At 39.5% G+C, this 11,770-nt stretch overlaps 2 protein-coding genes across 2 annotated transcripts; one reads left to right on the top strand and one right to left on the bottom strand.

Moving 5' to 3' along the window:
• Window positions 1-1,737: 1,737 nt before the first annotated feature.
• LOC115570119 (microfibril-associated glycoprotein 4-like) lies at window positions 1,738-5,822 on the bottom strand. The gene is made up of 5 exons (XM_030398465.1): window positions 5,763-5,822; window positions 4,995-5,192; window positions 4,208-4,304; window positions 3,899-4,066; window positions 1,738-2,585 (listed from the first exon to the last, which is right to left on the bottom strand). The coding sequence occupies exons 1-5, from the start codon at window positions 5,775-5,777 to the stop codon at window positions 2,314-2,316; spliced, it is 750 nt and encodes a 249-aa protein (XP_030254325.1). The 5' UTR covers window positions 5,778-5,822; the 3' UTR covers window positions 1,738-2,313.
• Window positions 5,823-7,601: 1,779 nt separating this feature from the next.
• Window positions 7,602-11,099, top strand: LOC115570059 (P2Y purinoceptor 14-like). Its single transcript, XM_030398348.1, has 4 exons — window positions 7,602-7,634; window positions 7,902-8,055; window positions 8,249-8,508; window positions 9,970-11,099. Exons 2-4 carry the CDS (start codon window positions 7,915-7,917, stop codon window positions 10,559-10,561), a joined length of 993 nt encoding a protein of 330 aa, XP_030254208.1. The 5' UTR covers window positions 7,602-7,634; window positions 7,902-7,914; the 3' UTR covers window positions 10,562-11,099.
• The last annotated feature ends 671 nt before the right edge of the window (window positions 11,100-11,770 follow it).

Below are 11,770 nucleotides of genomic sequence, written 5' to 3'. Positions count from 1 at the left end.
GAGAGAGAGAGAGAGAGAGAGAGGGAGGGAGGGGGAGGGAGAGAGAGAGAGAGGGAGGGGAGAGAGAGAGAGAGAGAGAGAGAGAGAGAGAGGGAGAGAGAGGGAGGGGAGAGAGAGAGAGACATACACTGAGAGAGAGAAAGCGAGGGGAGAGAGAGAGAGAGAGACATATACACAGAGAAGGGGAGAGAGAGAGAGACATATACACAGAGAGAGGGGAGAGAGAGAGAGAGGGGGAGAGAGGAGGGGGAGGATCCGGCTGGGGAACGTACCAGCAGCGTCTCTGTTTGTTTTATCTTGTTGAAGCAGCTTGAGGTTATTTTCATCATAAACGCTCCTGAAAAACCGGAAGCTCTCAATAAACACATCCATTGTCTGGCAGTAAAACGCTCACAAACGTCATTTCTAACACTCACACCTGAGGGGCACACATTTAGATAAATCATCATCACTTATAGGGGACACAATGGTTTCTACACTTCACACTGGATTCACTCATGTTATTACAGTATGGAGAACCCACGACTGCCATTAATAAATCACTACATGAATTGAAATGCCGTTAAATGCAACAAACATGACAATAAAAATAAAAGCACACATTGTTTAACTTCTTAAATTGACCTTTGTAGTCATTTCCTCATTTGTTCAAAGTAATAATCTCAAAGATTTTCATGTAAATTATTATCTGTTTAAGATCTTGGTGTGGCAGCGGTGCATTTGCATTTGTTTTGGCAGCAGGTGACGGAAAGACCGCAGGATAGATCACAATGAGATAACGTATTTATATGTGATTTTATATGAGATATATGTGATCAGACCCAAGCACAGGTACTTTGAACTTTTTAAATGTTCTGTATAATTTTTTCCCCACTACTCATTGCCCCAAACATATTTATTTATGGATTTTATTTATGGATTTACTTATAGATATTTGTGGCCCCCAAAGGATGAGTACTGACTTACTTCTCCAACACCAGGTGGGTCCACATTTTCACATAATATCTTAACATCTACCACAAACATATTGTCAAACAATGTGGGAAATAGATTCATGCTCCCCCAGGATGAATCCTATTTTTGGATGAAGACAGAAAGTAACTTACTCCAGTACATTTATTTTAAAGCTAGCTGGTTGGTCACTTTTACATTAAGGTTTTTACAAACAAAGCATGATCCTCTTTTAAGATACAAGGCATTGCTGCAGAAACAACCAAGTGTTGCATGTATATAATAATTAAAACTTTTTGTTCTACTTTTATTGGATAGTTTCAGGTACTAAAGTAATATCCTTCTCCAGGAAGGCTTCCTCTGTAATTTGACCTCTCTTTCATTGTGCGCGGTGACGTCAGCCTACCTATTGAGACCACACCTGTCTGTCCCAGGAACGTAACACAAGAGCGACATCGTGTGTTTGGTTTACATGCTTCCTGTCTGCTCTTAACCTGTCCAATTGACAGATGCATGAGCCTCAATACAGGCTTTTCTTTTCTCCTGCTTCGATGGTTTCTGAACTATAATAATATATTTACAGTTTCCTGATACTTACTTACTTACTTACTTATTATTACAAGATACACATTATTGTATTTTTACTCTGCTGCATTTATTTGATAACTTAAGTCCCTTTGCAGATTGCTAAGCCAGAGCATTAGTTAAATAAAAAAAAATACACTGATCACAATATCAAAAAAAGTGAATATTGGATATAATAATCGGCATAGTATACAGTGTATATTTAAATATATGTAAGTTTACTTTTACTTGTGCTTAAGTACAGTTTATATCAGATCACATAAAAACAGTTGTTTATAATTGATAATCTCAAGTAGACCTATCCTGTTCTACAAAATGAAGTTCAGATGAAGTGTGAAAAGTGAGAAAAAGAAAGTCAAAAGTTGATCCTGATAAACAGCTCGAACTTTTCACTTATCCTGTGAAATATTTCTGCATCTCCACGAGCAGGTCGGCATCATCAGTGTGAGCATGTTAGCACGCAGACAGCCTCAGTGAGCTGTCGACTCCTCTTGCCTTCTGTTTCCAAACACAACATTGTGTGGTTCCCAGCAGAGGACAAAAGAAACAAAAGAAAAACTCTATCGAAGTCTATCGAAGTTTATTTACATCGAGATGTCAAAACCATCATCCGCAAGACAAGCACACAGGGAACAGATGCATTCAGCCTGTTTAACTAAAACATTCTGACTGAAGAATAAGTTAATAAAGAAAAGTGTCATTTCATATTTTTCTCCACATATTGTTGGTACCGAACTGCTGTATCAACACGATCTACTGGAGCCAGAGGTCATCGGGTCAATGTGTGCATGAACACGCAGAAACTGATCGGATCTTCATGGCGGTCGTCTTGAGGGAGTAGTTCCAGCCTTTCCACAGATGCCAAACAATCTGGGCGTTTTCAAATGCGATGGTGCCGTGTGGCGCGTACATGCCGGTGGGGTTCACCGTGTGGCAGTTGTTGTACCAGAATCCACCGAGATAATACTGAGCACAGTTTTTGTCCCACTGGTCCTGGTCTTTGTCAAAGGTTGTGAACTTCATGTTGTTGTGGTTCGTCAAACTGTCCCCTATAAATAAAGACAAAAACAACGTCAGCCGAGTTTAAATACAGCTGATGCTTGAAGCTTTGAAAAGCCTTGTGTTCGTCCTGCACAGCTGCTGTATTACCATCTTGCCAGTGGATGATTAAGTTCCCAGATTTAGAGGATAAAAGTAATTCGCTGTGAAGACTTTAACACTTTTAGGGATTGTGTTAAAGTTATGAGAGGGGAGGGGAAGGTCAGAAAAGTTGAGTGAAGAGGAGAGTATTTTCCCATGAAGTCAAAATTGCTGTGTTTTCATGACAAAGTCTTGCTCCATATCTCAATTATATAGTAATATCAGGGCTGAACAGTGAAATAAAAGCCATTTCGGAGGTTTTTTAATGGTATTTTATTATAGCAGTAAAGGAGGGAGTCGGTTGAAGTGGTAAAGTATAAATAGCGACCAAGATTGCATGTGGTTGTGGTCGTTCAATCTGTCAGACAAACACAGGACCTTCATTCAGAGGACAGTTGTTAGTGTACCGGGCAAAACCAAAAGTCAATGGTGAGTTATTTTAACTTACCAATGTAGTTAATTCACATCATGTAAGCAAAGTACCTAAAGATGCACACGTACTGCATCTAAAGATGAACTTGCAACCGTACAACAAAGGCTCATCATGTTGTTGTTGGAACAAGATATAAGGCATTTTTCCATTAATCATTTTTTTTTAAACATTTTTAATACAAAAGAATAATAACAGTGTGCAGAGTCTTGATTTTTTTTCACAAAACGACATATTGAATTTCGACCCTCTTCCCATTTCCAGTAATTATCTGTACAGTCCCTTACCAGCTGACTCTCTCCCTTCATTAATCATAACGTTAAACATGGCGTCTCCAAACTGGCAAATTGTCTACATAGGCATACTGTTTTAAAAACTGAACCTAGTGTTTTGGGATACGCTTTTCTTTTTCTGCTGAAAGAGCATTAATGTTTAATTTTTTATTCTTCTGTTAGCAGTTTAATTTGTCTCTGGAGGAGCCACATTTTCTCTGGCAAGAGAAAAAAAATCAATGTGAGCTGTCATTATGGTTTTCTAGCCTGTTGAGCCCACAGTATTACATCCAGCTTTGTAAGGACACAACAAAACTCAAATGGGAATATAAACTATTTAAGAACCCATTTAAATTCACCCCCTGGCCCATTATTAAATAGCAGTCTTGAAACGTAAAAACCCAAAAGGCATAAAGGAACCTTTTTAATTTAAAAAACATCCAGTACAGTCATTCATTCGCCTTGACGTTCAAGCTTAAATTTGACCAGAGTAAGGTCCACTCAGCGATGGACCACTCACCTGCTGCTCCGCCGGTGAAGCTGCCCAGGTGAAGCTGATACCCGGCATTCTCGCTATCGATTGAGAAGGAGGAGTACTGGGCCGACGCCTTCCCTCCCTCCCAGTCCTCCATGTCGACCCGCAGCTCATTCTTCTTCCTCACAGACAACAGGAAGATGTTTTCCAGGCCTGAAATTGTGCACCAACATCTGTATTATTTCACCTGCTGCGTCAAAGCCCCTTCATCATCACTCTATATTTATCAACCTGTTCTCCCCTCTCAACCTTCACAAAGTCTGGAATCAATGTGTTTTCCCCTGAAGAACTCACCGAGCCAGTATTCACCAGCCACATTCCCAAATCCAGTCTTATAGTGACTCCAGGGCCTGAAGAAACTCTCAGTCCCATCCATCCTCCTCTGAAACACCTGCGAGAGAGAGACAGGTTAAACATTTATTTATCTATCTATTTATATGTTTTCATCTGTTATAACTTCATAACATGTAAAGGCTGTCTCATTTCACTTGTCACTGACTGGTTGGCTCACAGCCTAATCTAATCTAATCAATCTTAGCTTCTCCGGCAGTTACGGTCTGAGTAGCTCACTCATAATATTCTCGTCTCTCTCAATCTTCACTGTCATTACAGCAGAGATCTAACAGCTGTTGTGCTGTCTTTTTTGGCACTTACTCACACTTAGGAAGTTTTCTTTCATGAGTCCCCTGGTCCCAAGACTCTCAACTCTACAGCTCTCTGGTGTTTTTTACTCTAGGATCAGCTGAATTCAACTTCTCAGCGGGTGCATTTTTATTTATTTATTTTTCTAACCTTTATTTATCCAGGAAAATCCCATTGAGATTAAAAAATTCTTTTTCAAGGGAGTCCTGACCAAGAGGCAGCAAAAATGACACAGTCACACTCAAAAATTAGGGTTGTAAAAACGGTTATCAATAAATTAAAATGATAAAAAACAGTTACAGGTAAAGGAGGTCGTCTCAAATGCTCTCAGCTTGGATTTAAAAGCATTCAAGGAAATCAGTTTAGTTATTGACATGCGAACTCGAATGTTTGTTTCAGATTATAAAACCTTAGGAGGAAAAGTATGAGGTGTACTGACAGTCCATCTTCCTCCATCCGTGTCCATGTCACAGTAGACATTCAGGGGCATGGCGGGGCCTCCCGGATAGATGGTGTACACCCCGCTGGAGGTGACGTTGTCATGGCGATGGATGTCATCACAGTCGATGGGCAGGTAGAACTGTGGGTCGGACTGAGCCGAGGCTGCAAGAACCAGCACCGCTACCAAAAACGTCACCTGGACACAAAGAAGGAAAGAGATTAAAGTGCTCACTATCCCTCTTAGATGGATCTCTCCAGTCTTTTTTGCTTCTTGCTGACTTGCATTGTGTTCACGTTTTTGTTTCACAGCACAGAAAACCATCGGGTTACATCATCACAAAGAGTTACAACATTTGGGATTTCCGTGCAGGGCGTGTATGAGTGAATCCCTCTGGATGTTTACATTAGAGCAGCGCTGTGTTTACCATTAATCTGGAGCAGAGGTAGGTTAATCATGCTCGGTGAAATGGGATTAATTCTTACAACACTACTATCTGAAATATCTGTCTACATCCAGCCCCTGTCCAAAACGTCCACACAACGTTAATGGGACGTGTTGATATTTTATTGTAATTCACTCTCGTTGTTCGTTTCAGTCAACTAACAGGTCTGAAGTCTGTAAAGAGATAATGTGTGTTCACTGGGACTGAGAGTGCCCTGTTAATATGTAACCGACAGCAACTAAAACACCATAAAGTCAACAAGAATAAACAATAAATATAAAAAGATCAATAATATCATGTTGTAGTCATCAACCAGCTCTTACCTGCATCATCATCATGGAGAGCAGGGTTCACAGATGTGTTGGACTCAGTCAGGTCAGTCTGTTGAAATAAATCCTGATGGGGACCTTTATATAGTCTGCGTGGGGCGGGTCTGTGGAAGCACGTGACACCAACAAGCTTCACTCACAGAGACCTAAACATAAAGTTTATCATTATGATTCAGTGATTAATACAGTACAAGCTGAGGTCATAGTGCCACTGTGTTGTTTTCTATTAAATTATGTTTGTTTATGCAAATTCTGAAAAGAGTCATTGTCTTTAAATTAAAGGGAAAGAAACAAACAAACAAACAAACAAATAAACAAAGAAAGAAGATGAGACTTTTTAATGACATGAGAAAAACTAATCAAAACATTTTAAGAACGTTGAACTCTAAAAAGTGCACTGGGGAAATTTGTACTCATGACCTCAATATTTGAAGTCCTTGACTAACGCCCAGACAGCAGTCTGCCGCTAGTTACACATTAAACCTAATTACTCATTTTACAGAGAAAGTTAAAAGCAAAACAAGAACATAAAGTATTTTACGAGCATCTTGTCAATGCTTTTTGGATCCTGTGCTGTGTGGAAACCCCGGGATGACACCACACCTTCAGTGTCTGAACAAACAAAGGCACAACGATCTGTCACAACACCGGAACTTTCTGGATGGTTTTATTTGAATTACATCCTTTCTTATCAGTGATAAGACCATGAAAAAAACTTATTTTTATAGTCGTTACTATTCTCATGATGCCCACTGACAAAAAATTAATCTGTTTTTTACCTTATACCGTTTGTGTTTATTTGTCCTTAATTAGCCAAATAATTAACTTCTATAAACATGTTAGCTCTACGCTAGCTAGCAACAGATGCACCAACCTGCCTGTAAGTTTGTGCTCAACTCAGCCTCTGACTGAACTCAGAACTCATCAGAAACTTTCTTCTTTGTTCTTGCAGTTATTTCCCTTCAGTCTCTTTCCTTTTCTCCTCTAACCTCTGGATGTTTAGGATGCAGATCAATAAAGCTCAGGATAAGCATGGAGTTAGAATCAATACTAACAGGAACACCATGCATGTGTCAGTATAATCTCCTCTTTTCACTGACTTTTCAGCAAAATTGCCTGATAAAATGTTGCCGTTTTATTTTTCTTACATTTCTGCAAACCATGAACAGGTTCAGATTTGTGCGTGTCATATTCAGCAGGACTTTTATGTTGACGGGTGGAGGGGATGGTGGTGGCATTACAGCTAGGAAAGCCAGTGACTGCCGTTCAAGACTGTGTTTCAACAGGTAACACCACTGGATATTTTCAATGAGACGCTGTGACATTTTCCAGCTGTATTTGTGGTGACAAGACCAGACATATTAAACCAGACATTGGGACGTTTACAGCCACTTTTGCAGCAAAAACTATCCCATCTTGTGGTGCGAACTTCTGATATATTTTAGTAAGATATTGAGACATTTTCCGGCCATGTTTGATGCAACAAAATTGGATATTTTTAAAGATATATGACACATTTTCCAGCCATTTCTGGGGACACAGAACAAAAATATTTTGTGCTAAGACATTAAAACCTGCTCTTTGTGTGAACCAAGAAACGTTGTGGCTCCATGAACCGACAGCATGGCCTGTAAATGTTGTCAGTGGGACTTGTGGCCTGTTCATCAGAACTAGACAGGAAGACAATTTGCCTCTCAACAGCAGTAAGTGAGCGTGTGTGTTTTTTAAGTGTATCTGTACGTGTGAATTTGAAGAAGTCATAAGCACACATGATTTTGCTTCCGCTGTGAAAGCAAAACAAAAGGAAGCAGTCCAGTGACCAGGCTTTCTCTCAGATCCCCTCACACACACAGGGAAACATTGCAGGTATGTAATCTTTTTTTGCACTTCTACGGCTTTGAAGACAACATTTTAATATCCAAAAATCTATATCTAAAAATCTAAAATCTATATTTGATGATTGAGGGGATGTATGTTTGAATCCTCCCGTGGTTCCTGTAAGCGTTATATCTTGATCTTTTGGTCATGGTCACATGTGATGTATGATTTTTTTCTCCTGTTTGGAAGCATTTCTGTCGCAGGCAGTGTGTTTTGTGTATAAGGTGTTCTGTAATTTGAATTCATCTCATTTAGATCTACCAGAAAAATGAGTGACCAAGGATTTGAGGAATTGATATCATCTGTCAACCAGTCGTCAGTTACAAACCAGACTGCAGTGGATGTTTGTGTTAAGGTCGACACCTCGGTACACCCCTTCTTCATGGTCGTCTACAGTCTGGTGTTTCTGGTGAGCTTTAAAAGATCTGATGGCTGACTCTCGATCTGAGGGAAGGAAGTGACTTATTCAAAAGATCTTTGCTATTAAATTACAAATACTTAAATGAATTAGTTTTACAGAATTTAAAGATTAAATCTTTTGTTCAGCCAAAACTTTTGAGTGTAACTGTTGCTGCCATGCGGCTCACCTGGTTTCTGTGCAGGTCGGTTTCTCCCTCAATGCCTTCATCATCAAGTTTTACTTCTGCCGAGCTCATCGTCAGGCATCCAGCAGCATGAAAGTTTACCTGAAGAACTTGGCAGCTGCTGACTTCCTGCTCTGCCTCTGTCTCCCCATCCGCATCACAAAATACGTTAGCAACACCTTCACCACCCGCCTGGTCTTCTGCAACTTTGGCTTCTCTGCCTTCTTCCTCAACATGTACACCAGCATCCTGTTCATGGGATACATCGCTGCTAACAGGTAGGCCGGGTTGGCAATGTGGCATTGTGTGTAGTGGGCTGGCAGTGGCCACGATCCTCTTCACTGAAGTTTGTACAAAAACGTTGGGATGCTCTGCAGCAAAGGACATGACTGATACAGTCAAAAATATCTTAAATCTAATAAGCTAATATCAGAATAATTCATATATAAAAGCATATTTCTTTAAATAATTTATATAGCACTTTATTCAAATGTATTTTTAACCATAACACATCATATATAAGCTACCACAGAGGATTACCAGAGAATGGATTTGGAGTTGTTCTACTATTAGTTGTTTTGACACTGCTGAACTTTTTTATACCATTTCCTAGAGTTCTGAGATTTACGGCATTTATGTGACCAGGATCAAATTTGTGATGTCGCAATGTTAATGAATTTAATAAAATAGTGTATTTGCTTGCACATTTCAGATCAACATAAATATTCATTGACTCAAGTAAATACACAAATTACAATTATTTCACTTTATGTATTGAAAAATCACTTAAACAAAGTGCAACCTCAAAAGCAGTGCTACATAATAGAAACAGGAACCTTTTCAGACATGTTTCGGATTTACAACAATTGTACAAGGCTTCAACTTTTAGCTCCTCTGCCTGAAGAGAACTTGCTGAACAAGCTTAAAATCATACAGTTCAAAGACAGAACTATATACAGAGTCTATTAATGACACTTCCTGTGAGTCATAACTTCAGAGCTGTATTGGACAATTTTTATGTTGTGTCCTGTGTAAATGCTACATGACTGACGGAAACTATGGGGACAGCTATAAAATGCTATTTATTCATAAAATATATATGTAGAGATGTACGTTTATAAACAACTGATGTGAGTGATAACAACGTTAACTTGTTATTAATGGTGGTAGTGGGGAGTTCTAAATAACAGTGTTTAGCATATTAATCTTATGATAGCTGTATCTCTGGGTCTTCAGGATTTGTGTCTTTTTAAAAAAGAAAAAAAATAAATCTGAAAAGTTCATGAATGATATATGCCTTTACTGAACAACCCACTGAAAATCAACCATCCAATTTAATTAAACAAGTTTCACTAAGTGTAACAATTCCAGGACAGACTATGTACGTTTCTGGTAGAATGTCCAATGGATTTTAAAGTAGCAGTTTATCGTTAGAGAAGATAAATAGTGCTAGTGGGCCGAGCAAATTATGTTCTTAGGCAAACGAACATGAAATGAACTGCTGAACTTTCACATCAACATGTGAAGTTTTTCCTCACTTGAATTGAGGGTCTAAGGACAGAGGATGTTGTTCATAGTAAAGATTGTAAAGCCCATTGAGGCAATGTGATTGTGATTTGGGGCTATATAAATAAAATTGATTTGATTTGATTTGATTTAACTTGATAAACTTTAAACTGCTGAACTTTAACTGTAATCTATTAAAGTTGTGTACTGACGCCTGCTCTTCCTCGCTCCAGGTATCTGAAGATCGTCCATGGATCTGCAGCACCTCACATCCTGCAGACGGTGCGTGCTGCACATATCATCTCCACTGTCACCTGGGTTTTCCTCCTGGCCCTGATGAGCAGCTACATCATCGTGTTATTCTACAGCCTAAAACACTTGACCTCTGCCTCAATTAGCTGTAAAGCACTTCACAGTGACCAGCTTGCTGTGCTCTACAAAATCATTGACACTTTCGCCACCATCATCTTCCTGTTTGTCCTGGTCTCCTTGATCTTCTTCTATTATAACACCTCCCGCAGAGTGTCAGAGGCGCGGCAGAGGCAGCCGACGTCCTCCAGCTCCAAGAAGCTTGCAAAGTCACACAGAAACATGTTGGTGCTGGTCTGTGTCTTCTGCTTCTGCTTCGTCCCTTTCCACTTGTTTCGCCTTATCAACATATTCCTTCGGAAGAATTGTTCTATGAGGAAGGTTTCTTATTACCTGATGGAGGTGACCGTCATGGTTTCAGCTCTGAACGTCTGCCTGGACCCGCTCATCTACTTCATCTTCTGCAAGGCGTTCAGGGCCCGGCTGAGTGGGAGAGGGGGGGCTGGAAACAGATAATTACTGTACATAACATTTTATTTGCCAGGAATGTAATACAAATTATAGATTACAATAACTAATCATTTAATTAAAACTAATTGAAGGGGCTCTGTGGAACTTTGTGTAGTGCTAGGATCCAGTCGTTAATGTTAGCGGACTCCAGTTCTAAATGATAGTTCTGTTAGTGGAGCAGAGGCGCGCTGAGACAATGTGCATAAAGTCAATACTTTGGACTGTCGTGGAAATCTGACCCGAGTCTTTCACAAAGAAATCCACAGTCCAGCAGCATTCAACACCTTCAACAAATCATCCACAGACTTGTTCAGTCGACTGAGCGAGACGTAGAAAGTCTCATTTTTCATGTCATGTTACAATATGTGTCTGTAAAATTGCAAACAGGGTCAATTATGACTCTTTCTATTTCGGTCATTGGCCATTTGGGCCAATACAATTTGGAGAGTCTAGAAGAGCCATAAGATAAAATTATTTAATGTCACTTCAAGTTAGCTGGTCACTTAACCAAAAGTTGATCGCATGTATCACAATATGAAAATAATAATAACTTGATTATACTTTTTTATTTTAAACTTTATATCTATTTTCTTTCATTTGCTTTTACATTGAAAAAACTGTAACAAAACAGAAAAATAAATACAATTTAATTCTTTTTAAATGTGTGTTTTGGGGTTGCTACACTCTCTTTTTAAACTGATTCATTCTTTTCAGATCAGCTGAACACATGACCCACTTTTTATCCTATATGCAGTTCAGTGTTGTGCATGGGTCGTTGATTCCGACCTTAGATAATGAGTCTGTTTTTTCATGGCATGCATGGCTTCTACGATGTCCAGTCACTTTCCTGAACATTTCAACCAGACCCTTGTCATGGTCTTTTTTTATGTGAGTTAAAGGTCCCATATTATACTGTTTTTCATAAATTTCGCACAGCTGTCAGAGGTCCAACAACTCTGTATTCGATATGTATTGCCCCAAACACATCCATGGTCCTGAATTCCAGCTGTCTAAAAGTCGCTCTGCTGCGCTCTATTCAGAGCAGTTTGTTTCTGTGCCTGCACCTTTAAATGCTAATGAGCTCCATCTGTCAACGCCTACTTGGGGAGCTTTGCCTGCTACGTCACTCTCAGGGAGAGGAAACCCCTTATGCTAACGGTAGCACGCGCTAATGTTTACGGTGGATGTAACACTATGGCTCGCGGAGATTTTTTC

This window comes from Sparus aurata, chromosome 1 (assembly GCF_900880675.1).
Source record: "Sparus aurata chromosome 1, fSpaAur1.1, whole genome shotgun sequence".
NCBI classification, from domain to species: Eukaryota; Metazoa; Chordata; class Actinopteri; order Spariformes; family Sparidae; genus Sparus; species Sparus aurata.
This window is presented reverse-complemented; position numbering and strand designations above follow the sequence as displayed.